Source organism: Cavia porcellus, unplaced genomic scaffold, assembly GCF_034190915.1.
Source record: "Cavia porcellus strain 051 isolate PalLab524CR breed Dunkin Hartley unplaced genomic scaffold, mCavPor4.1 scaffold_11, whole genome shotgun sequence".
Lineage (NCBI taxonomy): Eukaryota > Metazoa > Chordata > Mammalia > Rodentia > Caviidae > Cavia > Cavia porcellus.
In genome coordinates this window covers 26,148,740-26,174,187 of record NW_026947494.1, presented here as the reverse complement: position 1 = coordinate 26,174,187, position 25,448 = coordinate 26,148,740, and the positions used below count along the sequence as shown (strand labels likewise).

The following is a 25,448-nucleotide window of genomic DNA, read 5'->3' as shown; positions in this document are numbered from 1 at the left end:
GTGTCACGGTAGAAACACCTAGGAACAAATAATAAGTTGGATTCATGTGGCCTGGGAGACACAGGGTCATCTTCCCTCCAAGGCAAGAGGAACTACCGTATACTAATGGCCCAGTATGTGCTATTCAAAGCACCGTATGTGGACTCCTATGTGTCTACATGCCTGCGCTTGTAGGGAACATAGTGTGGAAGCAAGTCTGGGCAAATTCAAAAAGCGGAACAAATAATAAGTTAACATTGCTAAATTGTAACCTAATTTGAATTGTATAAATTGAGGGATTTGACTTGAATCAAATTGCATAACATTTACTGCAAATTAACAGTGTAATCTATATCATAGATTTTTAACTCAAGTTTTAGGAATTTAAAAGATCTATTTTCAGTGACACCCTTTTCATAAGTTAATTTAACTTTCTACTTTTCACTTTTAAGATTTCTCATTTACTTGGGGATATATGTATATGTACACTCATCTATGTATATTTTTATACGTGAATATGTATGTTAAATGAGTGGAAAAAGAAAAATCATCAGTGGTTAAACTCTCATAAGAGGCTTTCTGGTAATGTATGACATTAATTCAGAATATCTTAAGACAATAAGTTGAAGTTGCCCAGTGTTATTGAAAATGTTCATTTGAATATCATTTTTATATCTGCTCTCTGCCAGTTATTAAAGGCTTATTGTTAAGTGGAACACCACTTAACAATAGTTTAGTGGTGTAATAATCCCCAGTGTAAGTTGAGTTTAGTTTTAATGATTTTCTGTTGCCAAAATAGTTTGGTACCTCGTAGTCAAGTTACTCCAAAGCAGGTGGGTCTGAGAGTGGTCCCCAGACCAGCAGGATGTGTTACACTGGGCACTTGTCAGGGAGGCAGATTCACAGACCTCATTCCAGACATACAAAGTCAGTTGCTCTGGGGGTCGGCCCCAGCCATCTGCCTTTAACAAGCCCTGCGAGTGTTCTCATGAATGCTAAAGTTGGGGAACTGCTGCTTTACCAAATATATATATTCTCTACCAGCTGTTCTTCAGCTCACATCTTCCTTGGAGAATTAGTCTAATACTTGGGATTTTGAACTATCTGTGTACAGTGCTTGGCCTTGAAATTTGATGGAAGATTGGAAAATATTATTTGAGCCTTCTTTAAATATTAGGTTTGTTTGCCGTTCTAAGAGATGAGGCACAAGCTTCCATGTTTTATTGGCATTTTAGAAATTTCTGCCCACGGGAGAAGGAATTTTATAAAACACTGCCTTTGAATTCATAATTACTCTTGCAACAAAAAAAACTACATATGGCTTTTATTTCTGTTTTCCTGTAGCTACAAGAGCCAAATACTGATCGACAACTTATTGAAACTTCTCCAGTTCTACAGAAACTTACTGAGTTTGAAGAAGCAATTGGAGTAATTTTTACTCACGTTCGACTTCTGGCAAGGGCATTCACATTGAGAACTGTGGGATTTAACCATCTGACCCTGTGAGTTACAAGTACTCCTGTGGTCCCAGTGTGACCATTTAGACTAGTCAACTGTAGACCTTTCTAAGTGCCCTTCAAAGGGACTGAGATTGTACACGAACTTCCGGGGAAGCATCCAACAGATGAGTGGTCAGACACGGGGTGGACCAGGGCATGTGCTCCAGTCCAGTATTTTTTACCCAATTATCGTGCATCTTATTCAGTCAAGAAGTTTAAGAGAAGTGTAAGGGAAGCAAAATCTTTTTCCATACAGCGGCACACGTTAAATATTATAGGGTTTGTGTTCTATGTATAGTGATTTGGCTTTGTCATAGCAGCACGCAAGTAGCCATGCATCAAAAGAGTGAGTATGACTGTGTTCCACTCAAAATGTATTTGTGCATCAAGCTGGGACCTGAATTTGGCCCTCAGACCCCAGCTCTGAGTGAATAATGAGATTATGAGCTAGTACAATAAGAAAATAAGCAAAACTTCATTTTCTTTTGAGTTCTTACACTGGTTGTGATTTCTCAGATCATATATTCTCAACTGTCTTTAAGCTGTAAAGATGAAAGATTCTTGTCACGGATTTTTCTTGTCAGTTTCCCCTAACTAGATTCCAGGTTTGAATAATGGAGTATTTTATCAGTTGTTTCTTTCTTAGATAATATTCATTTTATTCTCCTTTGAAACTTAGCCTGTATTAACTCAGGGCTCTTCTCAATTGAGGGGTATCAGTGTACTTAATTTTGTGCTCTCAAGGGGAATATATTGTCTTCTTAAATTATGCTTTTTTAAAAAAAAATTGGAGTCTTTTCCTGGTGACCACAAATGCTTACTGATTTCTTTATACTGATGTCTCTTTTTTCAGAGGCCACAATCAGAGGATGGAATTTCTAGGTGATTCCATAATGCAACTGGTGGCTACAGAGTACCTGTTCATTCATTTCCCAGATCATCATGAAGGACACTTAACTGTGAGTTTGTCTTCAGTCACTCTCTCTCCTGTAAGATTGCTGCTGTATAATAGAGAATGAAGATTAGAGGCACTAGTTAGGTATTTATGTAACTGATAACTTAGTTCGAAACAGCATGTCATATGACTTTGTTCCGTTCAGTGTGTAAATTGCATACTAAGCAATATGTGATGAGAACACATTTAATGGTTAGTTACTCCATGCAAGACGGGATTAGCCCCTTGGGTGTAGCAAAGAAGAGGTCACCCAGTTGTCCGAAAGTTAAAATTTTGGAAGAGGTAAAAGTATAAGCAACTACAAATAAATATGGCCTCTTTATATAGTAAGTGTTACATGTAAATATACACTATAAAAAGTAGAAGGAAGTGTTTATAATGGATGCAAGTGTTAAGTATTATAAAGAGACATAAGTAAATTGGTGAGTTTGTTGAGAAAAAAGTTTCTTGTAACTATGAAGTACAATGACACCTTATGGATAATGTGGTGTGTGAGCCTTCGAGGATGGGTAGGATTCGACCACTGGGACTTAGTGGGAGGAAAGTTGTGTGCACTGACATTCTGCACACTAGGATTAGAGAGACAAGGGCATGCCATGAAACAGCAGGTTGGAGTGGGAACATGTCTCAGTGTAGAGCACTTGCCTAGCATGCATAAGGCCCAAGGTTTGATGCTCAGCTCTGAACAAAGGAAGAAAAAAAGGGAAAGGAGAAGGAAAGATCAGAAGATTAGAGGCAGCAGGGGCTCAGCTTGATTAGACCATGGTGGAGTTGAAAGGAAGTTAACACAGGCAAGTCTGATTGATGAACTAATTGAAATGGTCACCATTGCTCTCTTTTGTTTCACATTATAACACTTGATTGAACTTTTTTATTTGCTACATACTGTTTTTCCTCTATGAAACAGTATGATGGACAAAATATATTTAGAAGGCAGTTGCAGTGATTTTTTAAGGCACTAAGAGTGACCTTTGGGAAGTCCCTTGAAACTTGGGCGTTGAGAAAACAAATACTTTGAACAAATTAAAATAGTCCTATACTGTAATGTACCTGCTTTGTTAGTACAGTCTTGATTATGTTGAAACAAATAACAAGTCTTTCATATTCTGAAACTTCACAGTTTTTATGTGAGTCTCACTTTGTTTAGAATTGGATCTTGTTTGTGCAACTATGAACCCTAAAAAAATAGGTTATTTGAAGCATAATTATTGAAATTAGGAAGAATATAGCGATTTGTCTATGGTTAGATGTAAATGTTTATGGATTTTCTAAGCATCGCACTCATTCACTCAGTGAATATTTATTGAATGCTTACTATGTACCACATGCCATGATGAGTATAGAGGAATCAGCAGTACTCTTAAGTTTAATTTTAAATTAACTGTTTACCATTTAAAGATAATTGCTTTCATGAACATGAAAGAAGTTCCTTCTTGAGTTAATAATATATTCTTAAGAAAACATGAACGTACTGTGTCTTATCTTACTTAGGAAAACAATAAATTGCAATATTCTCCATTAGGGAATACACTTGATAGGTGTCAACAGTATCTTGTTCATCTGAGAATTAACTGAACCAATCAAAAACTCAACCTAGTAATTCGTGTTATGTTCAGATAGAGGCCTCTGATGGAAATGTGTGATTCAAATACAGACATTTCCCATACTCAGTAGTCTTCTGAAATTATTTAAGATCTTGAGGATCTTATGAAGATGAAATGTTACATATCAACAAGTTTACAGTTAACTATCTACTCATAGCATGTTCTATTCCCTATACCCAAGGTGTTCAATGGATAATAAAACCAAAACTCAATAATACATGAATCCTGCCTGTGGTCTAGAAAAGCTAAAACTAGGATTATGCTAGAGACTCCAGTTCTGGGTTCCTTCCAAAATCACTTTAATGCCAGAAATGTGGTCTTATCCAAAATGTGTTTATCAGACTCGCAGTCTTAAAATTGGAAAGTTTTTAACCTGCATATTAAAATGATATTAACAAGTGACAAAATTGTGATCTGACAGTTTTATAAACTATTGTCACAAAAACCTTTGGTAGAAATTAACAGGACCAGCAGATCTGCTGGCAAGATTAGAATGATCTGTCATAAGTTAAATATGTATTTTAAGAGGCATTAACTTTCATCAGATGGACATGAAGTTCCCTCCCTCCTTGAAAGAGCACCTTCATTTGGCTTCTATCCCTGTGTTTAGTTTCCTATAGCCTCTTTTGCTACTCTGTCCTTACCTGTTTTTTTGGAGTCATCTCTTCTTTACAGCTAATGAATACTATATTCCAGTGTGCATGAAATCACTCCTGGGCCATGCCTTCTTTTTCCTAGTGTCTCCAAAGCAGTCTTTTCCTGAGGTCAGCAGTTTTACCCCATTGGCAAGATGCCAGCCGATCTCTTCAGTCTCACCTCTGTTCTGAGCTCCAAGCCCAGCTGCCTCCTCAGCATCCCCACATGTCCAAGACTAGATTTCTAATCGTCTCTCACTGCGCTGTCCTCCAGTATTTCTTGAGTAATGGAATAGCAGCAGCATCTATCTCTCCAGGGTTGCATATTAGAAATGTGGACGTTGTATTTGGTTCCTTTCTCTACCTGCCTTCCTCGTACTCTGATCTATTTACAATCCTGACAGCGTTACTCTTCTTGTACCTCTTGAGTGGCTCCTCTTACCACCTTGTCTGCGTCATTGACAGCCTCATTCACCTGGATCATTGCAATGATTTCTGCACAGCTGCCAAAGTTCTAAAGGAATGAGGCAAAGAGATCCAGTTGGAAGGAGTGAGATTTACTAAACCGCAAGTGGTAGGTGCCTTAAGGTTCTGTTCAAACAGAGCACAAAGGCAGTGCAGTGTTTTTCTGGGTGGGCTTTCAGGGCCCCCTACTCTTCCAGGACACCCAGGCCTCAGGCCTAGGTGAAGGCATTTTTGCAACTTCCTGCCCTGCTCTTGTATCAGCTTGTGATGCTTTCCATCCCATTTTACATGCTGGAGCCAAGAGTTTTTTCACAGTAGATCTGTGACTATATTTGCTTTACTTGTTGGTTGTTTCTCTTTGTCTTCCCCAGCTTTTTTTTTTTTTTTTTTAAACCGGTACTGGGGATCGAACTCATGACCGCCTGCTTGCAAGACAGGTGCTTATGCTGCTGAGCTAAATCCCCAGCCCCCTTCCCCAGCTTTTTAACACTGGAGTTGTCCCAGTTCTCAATTGTCAGACCTCGTCTCTTCTCCAGTGACTTCTGCTCCATAAGTGATCTCATTCCTTCTGTTTTATGGCTTTGAATGTATCTGTGTGCGACTTCCTGCTTTATGTCTTAAGCCTTTACTTCTGCCTCACACTCCAGACTCTGTCAAATATAGATCTGCTTAAATATCTGTATATATAGATACTCAAATCCTTAGTTGGATTTCTAATAGACGTCTCAAATCTGGTATGTCCAAAACAAAACCAATTTTACTCCCAAACCTGCTTCTCTCTTAGTATTCTATCAGTAAGAATGAGTCCATTATTCCAGTTGCTTAGGCTAAAACTCTTGGAGTCATCCTTGAGTCTTTCCTTTCTCTCACATTATACTTCCCATCCATTAGCATATCTGATTGATTTTAACCTCCTAAGTTTATCCTGAACCTGACCACTTACAAGCTCCACTATTACCACCCTGATCTGAGCTGCTGGTGTCTAAATTATAGCCCTACTCTTCCATCTGTTCCCCCTTCCCTGGGTCTATTTTCAGAACAATATCTAGAGGGATCATTTTAAGGAGAAGCCAGATAACAACCTTCCTTTTTGCAAAACCTCTAAACCTTCCTGGCCTCCAGGGTAAAAGACAGTGTTAGAATCACCTTGTCTGACCTGGCTCCCTGCTGTTGTGTTGACTCTGTCTCCTCCACAGTTCACATGACCTGCAGAGGTTCCTGCAGGACACTAAGCAAGCACTTGCTCGGCCTTTGCCCTCCCTTTTGTCCACATAGCTGAATCCCTCACCTCCCTTAGGTTCTGTTCCCAGTCCTTTTATCCATGAAGCCTTCTTCTTTCCCCTGTCCTTAGCACTCCTTCCTCAACCTAAAACCTTGTCTCTTTTTTTTTCTCCTAAGTACAAAGTGTATGTTTTACCATTTGTCTGTTTTCTCCCATCAGTAAACACTGTGAAGGTGAAGGTTTTGGTCTGTTCCCTTCTTCCTGATTTTCAGGGTCTTGAGGGTGGGGTGGGGGGGATCTTTGTGTATCAGTGCTCACAAAGCTCAGCCTTTATGTCTCAGCTTAACACTCTTTCACACTGTCTTTCCAGTGGTGACTGAAGAGGGAGCAAAGTGGCGGTGTCTGACCTTGCCCACCTGCTCAGCCTGCAGTTACGTGCTGTCTGCAGTCTACCCCGCCTGCTTGGTGCTTCTTCAAGCCCCCTGTTACACTCCAGCCTTTGGGCAGTTCTATCGGGAAACTACTTGGTTTCCAGCCCTAACTTTTATCTGCCTGGTACCCCTAGTCTTCTTTATGTGGGAGTCCAGAAAGTGGGGGAAACATTCCCTGAGACTCTGCCCTCCTCCCTGAATCACGAGTGAGAGCTTTGCAGGCAGCTAAGTCATATTGAGAAGGAAGGAAAAGTGATCCTGAAGGAAAGCAGCATGTTACTTTATGTGTAAGGGAAGAAACTAAAACTAACTTATGACTGCTTGAGGATAAAATTAATTTAAACTGCACTGAGGACCATGTATTGCGGCTGCGTTGGGTAGGAGGATGGCAAATGATTGATTATTGTGATTAAACGATGTACCACTACAGTAATTTCCACTGGAAGGCCTTGTTACTTTTGAGCCATTCCCTCATACACGTGTTTGACAAGGAATGAATAAGGACAGCTGAGCAAATGTGATTTTCAAGCTTAGAATAGTGATGGAGAGAAACATTGCTTTATATGCTGAGTATTTCAAAAGTCCTACTTGAGAAGAAATGATAGGCTTGCACAGTTGTTCTAGTATAACCAAGTCTGCATTGGAATATAGAAGGAAAAGGTTCTGTTTCATACACTGAAGTTTCTGTATGTTTAGCCTACCCACTGGAATCACCACAAACAGGCTATTTTGAAGAAAGCATTTTCTTACATCAGAATGCCTGCCTTGTGACAATTGTAAAATTTTAGCGATAAGAATATTCTGTATGTCATTCTCTCTTAGCCTTTTCTCTGTTTTGCTGCCATTCTGAAAAGAGCTGATAACCCCCATACCTACCTTGTGCAAAGCACTGGGCCTTGTGTCTGTAGGGCACTGTGACCAGCAGTGGCAGCTATTAGCAAGATGAACTTGAAGTTTTGTTTGATTTTGGAGGAACGATTTGGGATAATGAGAATGAGAACACATACAAATAAAAAACCCCTCAAGAACCAATGATCTAATCCTGCCCTGCTGCCTCCAGACAGCACTGAGTATGAATCATCCGGACAAACAGGTGTCTTATTTAAAAGGATGTCTTTGAGAAGACAGATTCTCCAGCCTCCTGCTTAAGGATTTCTCCATCACTGACATAATTTGGCTCTTTGTATCTGACCTGCATTCTGCCTGCTAGCATTTGTGTACCCCTTTTTTTAAATTATCATGGGAAATGGAGACCATCTGGCTACCACTGTTGGAATAATAGATCAGTGTGGCATATCACTGTCACTTTTAATAGTATATTCTGCTTTCACCCCGTGTTCTTACATTAAAGCTCTGACAATAGCAAATCAGTCTACTTATTTTACACTAGGTGGCTCTCTTTGGTAGCTCATGTCTTACACTTGTGGTTTTCTGGTTAGAATCAATAGTGAATAGGGACATTAACGAAAGAATGCCAATACATATGTTTGATTTAAACCAATAAAGCTTATTTTTATGAAAATTTAGTTTTAATGATTATGAAAGCCTGCTATGCTAACATAATAGGAAACATCCCAACACTCAAAACTAGAATTTAAGATTTACCTTGGTCCCTGACATTGCATCTAGAATCAGCAGCTTTTTTCGCAGGTTTACAGAGCGCTCCAAACTGTGGCTTTCTTCAAGTTACACTTTGTCTTTTTTTAGGGGGGTGTTAACAAAAGGGGTGTCAGGGACAGTTTAGCTCTTGGCAAAATGCAGAGCTTTGAAGACAATGAAGAGAAAAGATATCAGAGTATTTTGTATTAGAAATAAATCCAGAGGAATTCCTGGAACTTTCTAGAATCCTTTCCCAGAAGAGCAAACAAATCTTGCCTGATAGTGGTGATGCTATTGTAGATAACAGCAGCAACTAACATTTCAGCTGTGTTTTTTAGAAGCCAGGCACTATAATTAGATTGCATATTGATTCAATCTAATTCTTCTAACAGTCCTGTGAAGTGGATACTTCTTTCTCCCCTGTAACATATGAGGAGACTGAGGCCCAGAGAGAATTTGTCACTTACACAGACTCACTTAGTTTTGAAGTGCTAGCGCCACAGTATGAGCCCAAGTGCTTTTTTTTTTACTGTGTTACATAATACATGATATTACTTATGTCTGGTAACTGTCTTGTGCTCATTTGGGTGCTTAATGTTCATTTACTAGATTTCTACTGAAAAGTAAAAAGCAAATATGTTCTCTTTGTAATACAGTAATTTTATCAGTATCCACAGCTTTCTATCTTTATGTCTTGAAACTCAAATCTGTCTACCACACTCTTTCTAATGTAATGAATTATGTCACCACTGCCCCTCATGGGCATCCTCATCTTCCAAGGGAGGATCCTCCCATCACCTCCTGGCCTCCCCTGCAGCTGCTCTCCACCACTTGGCTCTGATTTCTCCTCTAGTTGTACCTGATGGTCAACTTCCTATGTCACCACCCCTGGCTTTTGGTATAGCAGTTCTTTTTCTTAGAAAACCCTCTCTCATTTTTTCCCACTGGTAACTCAGTCTTTTCCACTTCAGATTCTGCATTCAGTAGATGAGGGGCCTTGCCTTTTTTCAAGCAGCAAGCATCTGTAATATATACCCAGAAATCTTGATTCCTTGGTTCTTGAAAGAAGCCAGAACATCATTATCTCTGATGTGTCTTATGATTCTGAATTACAGCCATGTAGGTGAGCCTCTGAAGCACTTTTACCTGGGATTGGCCTTTCTGGGTGGCCAGGGTCTAGAGGAGCACCTGTGTCTCTGTGGTCTGGGCGCCGGCACTGTGGCCACCACCACACATTGCTGTGGCCAGTTTGGGTGTGGCTTCTGTAGGCCTGAGTCTGTTCCTGAAACGTGGGATGCTGCTGATCCTCTTGGGTTGTGCAGCTTTCAGTAGAGAACCTGTCGTATAATTGGGCTTCTACCACTAGCACACTGAACCGCTGTCACTTTGGAAGGTTTCCTCCTTGATGACACCCCTAGAATGCTACTTTCTGGCAAATAGCAGATTCACTGTGAAGTAGAGTTCTGCACATGACAAGGATAGAAACTGTCATTTAAAGAACTACCATTTGGATTTTCAACTCGTCTTCTAAATATAAATAGCTTATGAAAGTAAAGATGATTAATAGCTTCCCTCCTCCACTGGCTTTTGGTCCAGGCTCTGAGTTTTTGGCAAGAACTTTTACAGATCTCACTTTCTGCTAGCTGCCCACTGCCTTAGGACCTGTCACAGCTTGTCTTAAGTAAAACTGGAAGCTCTTCTGTTTCCATTCTTTCCTCTGGCATCAGCATTGCTGCACAACAGTAGATGAGGGGCCTTGACCCTGGAAGGTGGCAGCTGGGGCCAGGAAGCAGCGATGTATCATCTTGGTGTATGAGCATGTGTGTCTTGGGCTCCTTTTTCTGAGGCAAGAGCGTTCCATGATACATCCTAACCAGTTTTTTTTTCCTCCTCACCAGCATATATTCTAAAAGGACCTAATTTTCTCAGCATAACCATATACCCGAAATTGTCTTTCTGTTCCCCAGTGGTTATACTTTGAGGACCCTTCCCCTCCAATTTGAAATCCAAACCAAGGAATATATATTCCTTTCAGCTCAAGGATTCTATAATTACAAGATACGAGGTTAGGGGCTCCTGATTGGTTGGGTCTTCTATTAACGTGGTATTCTTGACGCTATTAATTTTGAGCTATTTTGTGGATATTAATTTCAATACAACACTGTATTGAAGAAAAGATGGAGTTAAAGGAGGAAGGGAGTGAAGACAGGCAAAGAATAATAGTCTAAACTTCAACAGCAGAAATGGCTTATGAAGATCAAGTTGTGTTTCTGCTTCATGAATCATTGTCAGACAAATTAAGAACATATTGGTTCTTATTTGTCTATTGTCAGGGATTCAGTATCAAGCATTGAAAGTAAATCTCGGTTTTCATAAGCTCTCTTGACACTGTGGAGCCACAGAGCATAAAACTTGCATCTAATAAACAAAGTGCGACGTTCCGTAGCAGAGGGTGTAATACTAGCAGGACTCACAGCCGCTTCCTCAACCCCGTCCCAAATTTAGGAAGCAAGAATTTGTTGTATCTGTTGTAGTTTTAGGTGGATTATTCTTCCAGATCTTACAGATCAGGGATAATCATGTTCAGGTTTTATTTGGTGAGCTCCCCTGTTTGTAGTCTCCCATGACTCTAAGCTTCTCTCCCCGCTTCTCTCCAAGTGCATGTTAAATGACTAAGCTGACCTTGTTTGATGGCTACCTCTACAATGGATCAGTTGTATAATTTTCATGCAGTGTCCTATGTTACTACTTGGGTAAATCTTAGAGGACTCTTAGTTGTGTGATTTTTTTTTTTTTTATTTGAATTCCGGAAGTTGAAATATGAAAATTCTGTTTTAATTTGATTAAAGACAAAGGGTCTCTGTATAAAAAAACTTATTCTCAGGATAGGTAGCATAAATCTTTAAAACAAAAAAAAGGTAAATAATCTAAATCTTTTCACTAATACTTACTAAAATATCACCTTAAATCCTGTAATATCAGAGTTAGGATCAGTACCATGACACTTGATGTTTACTTTAAACTTCTAAAAAGTGGTCCTGACAGAAGACAGGTGGAGTTTGCCTGATGGCAGCTGGGAAGAACTGATCACATAGAGATACAGGAAATTTGTGTGGGGTGACAGAAACGTACGAGATTTTCAGAATTCATCTAACCTTATACTCAAAGCAAGTGTATTTTCTTGAATGTAAATTATCTTGGTGAAATTTATTTTTTAAAAAATTCAATCCTTCCTCGTTTGGTGGCTTTTAAACTTGATAGAAGCTATGCTCTTTAATCATATGAAAGCATACCTTCCATCCCTGTTCCACAGCTACTGAACAAGTAGACGGGCTTTTTCCATGTCAGGTAAAATCAAGGTGGCAGAGTAGAGGGTGTTATTATGGAGAAGCTAGAAGCACGTGGAGTGTGTCACTGTTGTCAGGGGAAGATGGATGACAACTCAGACCTTCACTTACCTGGTGTCCCTGTCATGTGATACTCTCAGGCTGATTGGTTCTAACACAGGAGCAAGGGAGATACCCAAAATGGCATGTTTCTAAATGTACCCCAATTCCTTCTGGCCAGTTGTTGCGAAGCTCTTTAGTGAATAACAGAACTCAAGCCAAGGTGGCAGAGGAGCTGGGCATGCAGGAGTACGCCATAACTAACGACAAAACCAAGAGGCCCGTGGCCCTGAGGACCAAGACGCTGGCAGACCTCTTGGAATGTGAGTCCCGCAGAGTACAGCTTTTCTCTTAATCTGTAGCTTCAAAGTTTAAATCAAACTGACCACTATTGTTCTCATGATTATGTTCTTGTTAAAGAAACTTCTTTTCCATTTTAGTTTTTTACTAATGCTTCACACTAGAATTTCCTTGATGGAGAATAATTTGAAGTTGCGATACGTGAATAATGCTTCTTATGTTCAGTCTGTATTCAGTGGTGCCTTCCTCTTACCTCCCTGACGCTCAGTCATTGCATCCCCTTATGTGAAACAGTAATAGAATGTGGCATTTGGTCATTGTGAATCATACCGAGTAGACTTCAAAAAGAGGCACAGAAAAAGAATGGTAATTTGTTCACTAAGCACTAAAATTATCATCCATTGTTCTGAATGAGCACAAAGCTCTACAGACAGAGGCCATCTTTTGCAGTTTCTGGTATGGTCTGGTGGCATGGTCAGTTCCATCACAGCTCTTTAAAGTAATTTTATTGCTTCTGAGATTACTTTCAAAGTACTAGATCATTCACTGGGCCTTAGCACTTTTCATTTTATGGCCATAATATTTTTTGACAATTGGAATTATTTATAAATACTAAAGTCTACTGTGCAGATCAGTTCATTTAGAAGGTACAGAGCTAATCGAAACTTCTTTTTCAACTGAAGAAAAGTAATTGAAAGATTAGGATTATATAAAACTTACCTGAAAGATCAGTGTCACTGGCATTGTTTTCAGCTTGGTAAAAGGTATTTTTATTTTTAACAATATGCCATTTGTCTTCTTGATTAAAGTTATTTTTAATGAAGTCATCTTTGAGCGTCAATATTTGTTAATACAAGCTTATATAAAGTATTACATTGTCAGTAAGCCCAGAACTAAATTTTTCTCCATTTGGGTGGATCAAATCTTTCAGTTGCCCATTTGTTTTCTGTTTGAGAAATTTAACATAGGACCTTTACACATGGGTGACCTCAAGATTGGTGTTAAGAGTACAGCCCAGTGATGAGTTCCTCCTGTGATCCTTAAGTCATACTTCAATTTATTTAATGTTAGCACGATTGTGTTCCCAGATACCATTTTCATGTATCTTTTTAACTGTTCACTTAGCCCTTGGCTAAATGCAATTTGGTTTTTGTACTTGTGTGATTTTGCATCTTAATCATTCATCTATTTTGCTGCTTCTGATATAAAGTCTTATTTGAAGGAAGATGAAATAGGGGTGCTAAATAATAAAGAGGGCCTAGAAGTTGAAAAGTCTTATTACAGTGTTACGTAAGTTTCAGTTTCTTGCTCTTTCTGATAAATGGCAGTGAATTGTGGTTTATTTTTAAATGTTTTTTTCTCCCCAGCATTTATTGCAGCGCTGTACATTGATAAGGATTTGGAATATGTTCATACTTTCATGAATGTCTGTTTCTTTCCACGACTAAAAGTAAGCTCTTAGGAAGTTTAAATTAGTGAAATGCTTTGTTTCTGGTGACTAAAGATTTATTATTAAATGCTTTTTGGGGACTTGTCACAGGAGTTCATTTTGAATCAGGATTGGAATGACCCCAAATCCCAGCTGCAGCAATGTTGTTTGACACTTAGGACAGAAGGAAAAGAGCCAGACATTCCCCTGTACAAGTGAGTACTTGCTGCCTGCAGGCCATTGGTCTCAGCATGCTTAGAGGTGATCTTTTCTGTGCTTTGAGGAATAGCTAATGGTGTGGTCATGACAAGAGCCCAGGACAGAGACTTTCTGCCCCTGAGACTCTGGGCCCTGCACAGAAGGTCTGGGCTGCTCAGTCTTAACTGTAAGTAAATGGGTTCTCTCTCAATTATCTCTATGCCTTTTCTAAAATTCTCTGGAAACTACTTCTTGCCACAAAGACATCTAAAGGGGCCGGGGATATAGCTCTGTGGCACAGCACCTGCCTGGCAAGCAGGAAGTCCTGAGTTCAATTTCCGGTAACCTCCCTCCCCCAAAACCAAACACAGAAAGAAAGACTTCTAAGATTATGAGATCAAGGTAAGAAAACCCAGTTTAAGTAGTTCTTAAGCACATTTTTACATTTGTCTTGTTATTTCTTATAACCTCTGCTGGGCTGTGCCTCTAGATTAAAGGCCTGTGTGCTTACTTGGAGCAGAATTTGCACATCCCTCTACACTTTCCTGGACCTTGTGTTGGCCTGGCTGTGGTGCTGACAGATAGGCTGTCTCCTGCCATGGTCATGTAAGAAGCAGGACAATTGTTCACTGCTGCTGAGTTACTCAAGTTGTTTTTTTTTTTTTTTTTTTTTTTTTATCAGTACCAGGGATCGAACTCATGACTGCCTGCTTGCAAGGCAGGCGCTTATGCTGCTGAGCTAAATCCTCAGCCCCAGAGTTACTCAAGTATTTAGAGCTTTTTTTTTTTTTTTTAAATCAAAAGCTGCTTTATATTTTTCAGTATCTTTTTCTTTGAGAGGTAGCCGGAAGTGACTCCCAGGAACATAAGTGAGTAGTGGGTCACTACACTGTTTTGATAAAAGCAGGTTTCGTTTTTTCTTTTCTTTTCTATTCTCTTTTCTTTTTGCCTTTTTGAGAAAGGGTTTTGCTATCCGACTGGCCTTGAACTCACTTTATAGCCCAGGCTGGCCTCAAACTCACAACAGTCCCTCTGCCTCAGCCTCCCGAGTGCTGGGATTACAGGCATGTGCCAGTATGCGCGGCAAAAACAGGTTTCACTCTGTAGTTAAGTAACCATCTTGTTATAATCTTTATGTGCATTTGGAAGGTGATGTAAAAAGGAATTACGAAGTGAGAGGGTCATTAAAATAGACGAGTTCTGCCCCACAGTATCATCCACGTGTGATTTTGAGGATGTCTGCAAACCTAGTTCTGGCACTGTTTAGCCCGACGCCTGTGCAGACACATGTCACAGGGTCACACATCTGTACATGTGTGTTCCACATGGAATGAGACCCCTTTGGACTTTTCAAGCTTCAGAATACTCAAAGAAAAACATGGAGTGGCAGTTGGGAATTTTAAATCTTTTTCCATGTTTTTATTTAATAGTCACAATACTTTAATAGGCTTTTCTGCTAAAAAACAAAACTGAGGCCAAGAGAAGGTTGAGTCACCCCACAGCAAGCTGCTCTACATTGTGCCAAGAACCTGCCACTGTAAGACAGCGTTTCCTTTCTTCATTGGGAGAAAAAACCCCGAATGTTTAGAAATAGCCCTCTAATGTGTGCCTAATGAGCATAATGAATATCTCAACTGTAGGATATGAAAGACTTAAAGTATTTCCTCATCAACATGATAATTAAAGTTCAGTAAATAAAATAGGATGATAAAGTTCTCCTAGGGCAGGCATGATTGCTATAATAAGTACTACCTTAAAGAGGTCACTGTGCACGTTCATCCTTTGGAGAATATAAACACAAAGGAAATTAGTGTGTTCCCTTCTCATAAATCTCCTGCGTGAAGGTACACAATGAGTTTGTTCTTTGTTATCAAGATAATTGGGTTGTTTTACATAGTTCTTTTTCATGATTACTGTGTTCCTTCCATTATCTTTGTCGTCTACTTTTAATTTCCCTTTTCCATGAAGTTACCAGTTTTATTGCATTTGAAATCTATACCACGTCATTAACATCCAGAGTACCTGGAGCTTTGTATTTTGGTGATCATGTTGTGTACTTGGCATTGCACTATACCTCTGAAGCAATCTCAGCTGCTTCAGAAATTATGTGTGTTCCCTGACCTCTTAGATAAGATATTACATGTAAGAGAGGATCTGTCAGGGCTTGTGAAACCACTGAGGTGTGACATGAGGTATTTTACTCAAATATTTATTCTTTTTAGCTGCGATTAGCACTGGAAAATAGAGAACAGACTAAAGCTGTTAACTTTTGACAATTGAAGTTGATTTTGTTGCACTTTAAATACGCACACTGAAGTTGTTTAAAAGTATCATACACTTCACTATAAGCCTTTCAAGTCCCATTCATATTACTTTGGAGAAAATACAAAAATGCAGTGCATAATTTTTATATTTCCTTCTTCAAAAGCTGTCTGTACTTTTATGGTTAGCAAATCAAAAAAGAGCCTCTTCTTTTTCTACCATTTTTATATGCGTTGTTATTTTTATCCTCTGTCTCAGCAGTAAGTACAATTTTTTGTCAGAGTTCTATAATAGCAAAAATAATTAAGTAACACTTCCCCATAATTAATGTTCTTTTCTTTCCTTTTAGGACTCTGCAGACGGTGGGGCCATCCCACGCTAGAACCTACACCGTGGCTGTGTATTTCAAGGGAGAAAGAATAGGTTGTGGGAAAGGACCAAGGTATGAGAGGAAAACACTTAATTTCATTGACTGAATATCGTGGGTGCACGGAAGTTCTTACTTGGTATTTCCCAGTTTGCCATCTGTCTTTTCTAGTAGAATGAGGGTAATAGCTAAGTGAATCCCAAGGATTACTGTCCCCGCCAGCCTGACCCTTTGGACAGGAAAGCACTGCTTTGCTAATTTAGCTACTTGGAGAAAGCCACATGGTCACAGGGAAGGTGCGTCCCTGTCGGCCTCAGTGGTGTGCTCAGCCCCTGGAATGCTGGTGCACGGTAGTTGTGTCAGATGTATCACTTGGTGCAAGACACATCCTTAAACTTTTCACTTCGTATCACTGCTTGAGCATTGTGGAAATGCTAGCATCTTTAGTTTAAAACATTATGTATATTATCACCCTTCTTTGAACCCTCTAGTCTATATCTTGACAGTCACTGTACGTAATTTTGTTCTTTTACTTTTAGACTTTACTCTGAAGGTATTCAAACATAAGCAAAAAATACTTTAGACCTAATATAAATAGAACATATTTTATTGCAGCCTTAAAAGTGTGGAATGAATATCTTAAATAGGCTTTGTGCAAGTAAAAGACATTTTTTTATGCTCTTGTATATATTCTTACCTGTACAATTCAGGTGAGATTTTATACACCAGACATAAAAATCAGGCTTAACAATGTGTAGCTATAACTTGTGTTTTTTTAAAAAAAAAATCTCCGAATTAAAATGTACCTCACCTTTATTTTATTCAATAGTATTCAGCAAGCGGAAATGGGAGCGGCAATGGATGCACTTGAAAAATGTAAGACTATCTCCTTTTCTGTAATTATATGTTTATAATGTAATGAGTGTTTTATAGAAAGAAAATGAGGAAGTAGAAAAATGGTAAGTACTGATAAAATGTGATCTTGTTTTCTTCATAATTATTCTCCATTCACAGAGTATACTAGAGAGTGAGATATTTATAAAGGGCTTATAATTAAAATAAAAAATACAATTCCCAAGTGTGCTTTTATTTCTATTGTTCTTTTATGTATGGAGTCCTACTCTCCACTAGGCAACCATTTTAAAAGTATAGAGAAATGGATGGATGGGAGCATATTATAGTATTCTGCTGTTCACAGGCTATAGTGTTTCCATCCATGTATTTTTGTATATTTCTAAAATCTTTTATAGGCATAAAAGTATACTGGACATGTGAATTTTTTGTTTGGTTTTGACCATTGTTTTATTAAAATTAATTAATATTTATATCCTGCGTTTATTTACATACTGATATCTTGTATAATAAATACATTGTTCTTGCTAAATAGTATAAAATGGGCAGTCTTGCAGGTCTTAGAGAATGGCTCAATTCACTGTTAATGGTTTTAATTTTTATTAATCCCTATTATGTATATGCTGTACTTTATTCAGGATTTTATTATTGGCAGATACATTATTCCTTACGTGTTTGTGTGTATTTCTAGCATCATCAACAGTGAACGTCTGCATATTGGTGCTTTTAGTTCTGTGGGATAGATTGTCGAGGGGAGCATGCCTGAGTTGGAGAAACTTCAGTTACATAATTGACTATGTTGGGAAGTGCATAGTCTTTTGTAAATTGAAGGCTTAAGTGCAAGGCATTTTTCTTCTGAGGTCTTTTGTGCCTCACAGCAGAACCTGTGAGCACCACATGACGGTGCCCTTCCATTATTCTTCACGTGCCCAGCTGAAGAGGTAGGAGAGAGCAGAGTGCAAGAAGCTGAAAGAGAAGAGGCTCAGGATTCTCAGCCGTGGGAGAGATTCCAGGAAAGGCGGGAGGGCTGCGAGCCAGGTGGAGATCCGCAGACAAGGTGGGGCAGGGAGGTTCGTTAGCAGGCACAGGGGCTGGTGCCAGCAGCATCTGACATCCTACATGGAGCCTCCACTCAGGGTTTTGTGTTGACTGTGCTGGGAACCTTTTCATCCAATTTTTATGTAAGTGCTCAATTCATATTAAATTAAAAGCAAGATTCCACTTTCCAGTTAGAAAATTCTTAAAGCTTCTTTTGAGGTTTGTTTGGTCACTTGTCTTCGACAATGAAACATTATGCAGAGATCACCTGCTGCGAGACAGCCCTCCACAACCGTGCTACAGGAGCGGGCTGAGTGAACTTCCGGGAAGCAGTTCTGTGTGTCAGGTCCTTCAGCTTCATACTCTTTGACCCAGATTTCATTTCCAGGGATGAAACCTAAGGAAATAATTGGACTTATGAACTGGAGTTTATATAACCATGACAATTTGATTTATAATAGCAAAAAAAAAAATAAGTAAAACTGCATGTTTAACATGAAGGCAATGTTTAATAAATCACAGTGTATCTCAGGTTAGCTGACATTTTCTGTAAAGGGTTAGGTGTGAGGCCAGGTGTAAGTATGTTGATCTTTGTAGGCCACATACTTACTCTCACAATAACTCCTCCTCTCTGGTGGCATTGCAGTCACAGAGAGTTTGCGGGCTGATTAACGATGTCTCCTTTCTGGTAAATTTTTATTTACAAAACAGGGCAAGGGCTATATCTGGCCTGTCGGCAGTAAATTTCTAACCCTTGCTGTATAAAAGTGTTTTGATATTTTGTAGCTATTAACCCACTGACGAGTGGGCAGGAATTTGTGTATCGCACTACCAGGCGCCCTGTAGCATTGGTGATACATGCATGACTGTCCAGTGGATGGCACCATCCTGATGGGGCAATCATGCATGTACCACCGATGCTTCAAACTGGTGGAAACACGTTAAAATAATGCTTTTAAAAACTAATGCTGTGGTAAAGCGGTTATATGCCAATTAAGTAAAAAAAAAATAAGAGTGGAAGGTGGAATTTTAGACATTTGTATGTGTATGTGATATGTATGTAGTATATATACTTATGTTGTATATCAATGTAGCATAACTTTACTTTTTAGAGGAAAACTATATATTCTATAAATTTGTCAGTAGTTAGTGCTGAATAGTGGGAGTTTTAAAAAATGCAAGTCCAGTTTTTTTTTTTTTTTTTTTTGTCTTTTTCCTTTTTTTTATCGGTACCGGCGATTGAACTCACGACTGCCTGCTTGCAAGGCAGGTGTTTATGCTGCTGAGCTAAATCCCCAGCTTGCAAGTCCAGTTTTACAATAGAAAAAAATAGCATTCATTTTGTAGGAATTTGCTTTATTACAACTTCTTGGTGTTTGTTTTCTGTAAAAGTGTAATAGTTGAAACCTGTATTCATATAATATGTGAGGAATCAATTCAATATTATTTAGGAGTAGGATTTATTACTATTTTACTTCTAACGTACAGAGGTCATATTTCCCTTTTGTTTTAAAATCATTCCCAGGCATACAAGGTCTTTACTGGTTCACTCCCTGTCTTCCAAATGCTTTTTCTACCACTGTGTCCCTGTCCCTCCTTCAGCATGGGGCCAGGATTTGATACCATTTTTAAAAGAGAGAAAAACGAATTTAAGAATGAGCCGTGCATACATAGATCCACTGTCATCACACTTCATCCTTAAGGCAACACCCAACCCGTTTCCGCAAACATGCCGTTTCCCGGACCCTCGGATTCTTCCTGTGTAGGACCCGGGAGAGACCACACCTCTCCTCCAGACAGGTCCTTAGCCATCCAGCAGAGCAGCGTCATGTGTCGTCTTTGTCACTGGACAGCATGCACATCTTTTATGATTTTACTGGTTAAGTGTGTGTTTGTTGACTAGAGGTGCAAAATGGCTATTTCATGTTCTACACTTGATCTCTTACTTCATCCCTACACTAGTTTTTACCACGATAACAATGCAATTGTAAGATTTCTAAACCTTAGTCTAGATTTTCATTGGTAGCATTATTGCACAGAGCAAATATTAAACTACATAAGCGCTTCAACTATGGCAGTGAGTGATTTTTTCCCTTTAAGCAAATCAAAGTTCTCTGAGTTACTTTTGCAGAGAGTAGTTTTAAACCTGTGATGATCAACTTTGAAAAGAGAATGTGACCAGACACATTGATTTAGGATGTGGCCTCTTTTTGTCCATTTGATTTCTTTTCTCTTTTAAAATCTTTAATTCTTGTTAAATAAAGAAGTAGTGTCATTTTTTGATTTGAGCTCTTCCAAAGTGTAAAACACCATTGTACTGTGTCTTTTCATCCCTGACTGAAAATCACTTGTATGTGGTTGGGAACATTCCAAAACCACATCATCTGTGTTTTAACATTTGTTTATGGTTTGGTGCCTCTTACACTCAAGTTCACATCAGATACTGAAATCCAGGATCTGGGATCCTGATCCGGACCTCCAGTGGGATTTCAGATAACAAAGAGAGTAACAGAAGAAAACTAACCTTTTTTTCCCCCTCTTACCTTGTAAAACACAACCACATTCATCATGTGAATATGTTTATCATTGTTCTTTGCACTAGTTGCTATCCTTTATTAAGTATATAATGTATTTCCTTGTGTCAGATAACTTTCCCCAGATGGCCCATCAGAAGCGGTTCATTGAACGGAAATACAGACAAGAGTTAAAAGAAATGAGGTGGGAAAGAGAGCATCAAGAGAGAGAGCCAGATGAGACTGAAGACATAAAGAAGTAAAGGAGGGCACAGAAGTGGCGGCATATTTACTTCCTCAGTAACTGTGACAGTTGACCGTGGACACCTAGCCTAGTTTCCTGCAGACACTCAGTGGTGTACATGGAAATAAAACGTAATCTCAAATCACTCCTGTCGTTGTACTGATCTAAAGTTCTGTTTTTAGCTGGATGGTCTTTAAATGGATAACTTCCACTTTAACGGATGTCCATTGTTCCTTTTTAATTTTCTTTTTAAACAATAAAATTCAAGAAAGCACATACTATGTGGAATAGATGCTGTTTTTTTATTTCTGTCTCAGGTTTTGACCTCAGTCTTTCAGCTTACAAGTGATACATTCTCTTTACCAGATATTTTGACTACACTGTAGTAATAGCTATACTTTTGAAATCTCTGAATAATTAACTAAAAGTTTCAGCTTTCATCCGGATGTTTTTTCGCAGCTGCAAATGGTGAAACTGCTCCATTTGAAGCAGTGAGTTCTTTGTGGAAGGAATTGTTTAACATTTAACTGGCTAGAGGGAGGAAGGAAGACTGGTATTTGCATTACTTACATTCTTTGAATTATTTGAACTGGGGAGAAATGATGATTCTAAACCGGACAGCCCTGTAAACTAACTTCTCTCACCCAGACTCAGTGGTCCAGACCTTCAAGAAGTTTATAGAGAAGCTTCAGGGATCCCCCAGAACTTCCTGGAATTGTATTCAGTTGTTTATGTGTGTTGGAGAAGAGGGGTTAGGAGTAGGAAGTGGAGAGCTCATGGCTTTCGTGCACTTGTGTAAGTAGTCCCTTCAGTAAGGGGCTAACATTAAAAGACGTGCCATTTAAGTAAAAAACGTTATTTACATGGGCTATCATTGGTTTCTTATTAATGTAAGCAGAACTTCTTTGTAATACAAATAATGTTTTTATTCATTATTTCAGCAGATAATTATGTACTGAGCATCTACTGCATATCAGACAAGAGCAGGCATGCTCAGGATGGTATGGGCCCTATTGTGAGTTGGGCACTGTTCCAGACACTGGGAATACACCAGTGAGTAAAACAGACAAAGCTCCTGCCTTCACGAAGTTGCATGCTAATTCAGAGACACACTCAGTACACAAGGTTGCAGTGTCTGGAGATGAAGAAGAAAGTGAAATGGGTCCAGTGGGGTCACCAAGGAGATCTTGCTAAAACAGTATCATCTGAGTTAAGAAGGAAAGAAATGAGCCATTCAGATAGCATTTCCACCTATTTCAGTGTGACTCACTGATATAATTTAAATGTTATAGATCCATTATTGAAAATTTAGAAAATGTATTACTTTTCATAGCAAGAGAAAGAAACAAATGTTACTTTGAAACTACTAAGGAAAAAGCAGAAAGCATAAGTAGGAAAATAATCAATAATTCCACTACCTGGAGAATTTTTATACACTGTTGGACCTGTGTACATACACACGTGTTATAAGCAGTGGCATACCATACATACAGTTTCCATAGCCTTTCTTTTTAAACTATTGTATCAGTGTTGAATTCTCATTTACATAATGTTGCTTGCTTTTTTCTTGTTGCTGAGATAAAATACCCAGTGCCAAAAATTATGGAAGCGAAGGCTTATTTAGCTCACAGTTTGTGGAGATTGCAGTCCATAATCAGCTGGCTTCAAGGGGCAGGGCAGAGAACAGTAGTTCATGGTGGTGGAAGACAGCAAAAGCAAGAAGAGCCAAAAGGGAGGAGCATAGAGAGAAGACAGTCCCTTACATTGTATGCAGGCTTCCTACCCTAGGGGGGGTGTAGCACTCATACCTATAATCCCAGGATTGGCCCACGAATCAGTCACAAGTTCTAGAAGTCTATCTCCATGACTGCATGAAGCTTTGGGGGGACATGTAGACATAAACAATACATACAATCTTGTCGAATGCATGCTAGTCATATTTTATGTGTCATGTATGGATAGACCATGATCCATTAACCAAACTAAAGGTATATAGATTGAAGCAATTTGTTGTTTCCACATACCTGTCTTCCCCTATGCATTCATGTGTGTGCCCACACATTAGAGAGAAGACCTCCCTAAGGCTTATTAATCTGTTCATGAAAAAAACTGTCTGATGATGTTTGTAAGAAAAAGCTGTCCTGCTGTCCTTCCTCCCCACCAGTGAAACCAAAGATAACTTCAGGGCAGTCCTGGGATGAAAAATCTCACTTCTGAGCCAGGATGTTTTTAGCATGTCCACTACCTTATTGGGGTCTTTTTAAGCATGATACTTAAGTGAAATGAGCAGCAGGTAGCAGGAGTAAAAGGAGACAAATTCTGGATTTGTTGGTGGCCTTTACATTGTTTCGAGCAAATCAAGAGAAAATACTTGAAGTTATATATATATATATATTTTTTTTTTTTTTTTTTTTTTTTTTTGTCAGTACCAGGGATTGAACTCACAACCACATGCTTACAAGGCAGGCACTTAGGCCGCTGAGCTAAATCCCCAGCCCCTGAACTTCTGTTTTTTAAACAAGTTCTTTCACTAATGTTTTTATTTATTTATTTATTTTTTGTCTTTTTCCTTTTTATCGGTACTAGGGATCGAACTCACGACTGCCTGCTTGCAAGGCAGGTGCGTATGCCACTGAGCTAAATCCCCAGACCCTCTTTCACTAATGTTGATTGTGCACCAGAATAGTACTAATGCCAGCATGCTACTCAGAAATGTTTATTGAACTTGAGTTTCCTCTCTACAGTACTCAGGCCCTTTTCATCTTCTCTCCCCAAATTTAGTGCTCTGGAGGCCTGGAGAAGTGAAGCCTGGGCAGTGCTCCTGTGGCTTGTGTATTGGAGCCTGCTGGGCAGGTTACGTGGGTAGATCAGCCCCGAGTACTCTGCAGGGCATGAGGAGGCCAGCAGCCCAGTTCTGAGTCTGCCACACACAGCAACTCAGTGGCACCATGACTGCTGCACTCCAGCCTCTCGCCTCCTGCCTTGGCCCAGGTTTTGTTTTGTTTTTTCTTAGTGCAAGTTTAATAGAAAATAGTGAGGCCAGGCTGGCAAGGCTTGTAGCAGAGGGGTCAAAGCATTCTTGCAGAAGGGACAAACACAGCCCAGTTTAGACTGTTGTTAACAAGTAACCTGCTCTGTAGCCTGTTCTGGGAAAGAATTATCCTATGAAGTCATGCAGGCCTCAGCAGAGATGTTACCTCCTATCTTAGCCCTATGATATCACAGCTCATCTATCTGAGCTCAGCCATGACTTTTGATAACAAACAATGCTAGCCCATCATTAGCCGCCTGCTTCTGTGAAGATCCACACAGACTCACTAATTAAACTAAAAGCCAATTTAAGAAAGTCACCTCCATAGAGCTTGTAAATAAGTAAATACAAATCACACTTGAGTCTTGAGGGAGGGTGACCTGGTGGTCCTCCAAGAATAGAAGAGTTTTCCTTTTACAAGTCACTTGGCTGGTGGGAGAGAGAGTTCAGTAATGCTGTGCCCCGAAGTGAAGGGCCCCTACTGAGACTGTAGGAGGGAAGCAAGGGAGAGGAAGCCAGGCCTGGAGGGCTCCGGGAAGACTCATAGCTGAGTTTACTAGGCCTCGGTGCTAGATATCTGGACTTTGTGTAAGTGAGAAGCACATGTGTGTTCTAAACCCCTGAAGTTTGAGGGTTGTCCATTTAGCAGCTAATATTACCTTAAGTAATGCTGCTGTTTTTAAGGAAGGCACTTAGTATCCCTTATTAGATACTTGGCAATCCAACCAGATGAACTTGTTCACTCTGCTCTCCCTGACTGCCACACTGATCAGCACTGATGTGCTTAGGCTGACATATCTACTCGATGATTCAGAAATGCCCCTACTCTTAAAATTCTATGATTTAAAAGATTAAATGTCTATTTTCACATTTTCTGAGATTTCTTCAATCCAGGATATGGTCCTTCACTACCAGAGAACTCCTTGTCCTGGCCAAAATCCCTGGCATCAGCATCTACATGGGCCCAGCCAATCATTCCAGACTATAGCAGCCCCCAGCATGATCTGCTTGTCAGTAGGAATCAGTGTGAGAGAGTCATCTCCCCATAACAACAAAAAGGTGGGAATGTTGGGTTCCACTCATATGAGACTGCCAGACTTAACGTGGTGCCTGCCCAATGTGGCACTGGGCCCTAGAATGACGGCATGTCCCTGCGTTGCTAATCTGTGTTCTTCTACACCCAAAGTAAACTGCTCTTTTTCTGCATGTGTGCCCAAGATCCTCCATCCTCTCCTGACACCATGATCCTGTGTCTGTCCCCCACTCAACTCCATAAAAGCCCAGCTTCCCTGTTTGAGGGTTCTCAGTCTCCAGCAGCCCTCCTGCACTGGCAATAAAGGCTTTCTTGTCTCTGTCTTTGTCTCAACTGCACCAAAAAATCTAACAGGAGCTAAAGACTGCATCAGGGCAGCAGGAGTCCTATGGAATCCAGCAGGAAG

The 25,448-nt window shown here is 39.6% G+C and overlaps 1 protein-coding gene across 7 annotated transcripts in view; it reads left to right on the top strand.

Annotated features, from left to right (window-relative positions):
• Drosha (drosha ribonuclease III) overlaps positions 1–21,254 on the top strand; it is a 125,490-nt gene extending 104,236 nt beyond the window's left edge. For all 7 annotated transcript variants that reach the window (XM_063258028.1, XM_063258026.1, XM_063258024.1 and 4 more), the window contains 8 exons: positions 1,324–1,481; positions 2,332–2,437; positions 11,957–12,098; positions 13,443–13,525; positions 13,616–13,719; positions 16,314–16,406; positions 17,161–17,207; positions 20,867–21,254. In XM_063258028.1, coding sequence (XP_063114098.1) covers positions 1,324–1,481; positions 2,332–2,437; positions 11,957–12,098; positions 13,443–13,525; positions 13,616–13,719; positions 16,314–16,406; positions 17,161–17,207; positions 20,867–20,997 — 864 coding nt within the window. In that variant the 3' untranslated portion in view covers positions 20,998–21,254. The remainder of the gene's footprint in view (positions 1–1,323; positions 1,482–2,331; positions 2,438–11,956; positions 12,099–13,442; positions 13,526–13,615; positions 13,720–16,313; positions 16,407–17,160; positions 17,208–20,866) is intronic.
• Positions 21,255–25,448: the final 4,194 nt, after the last annotated feature.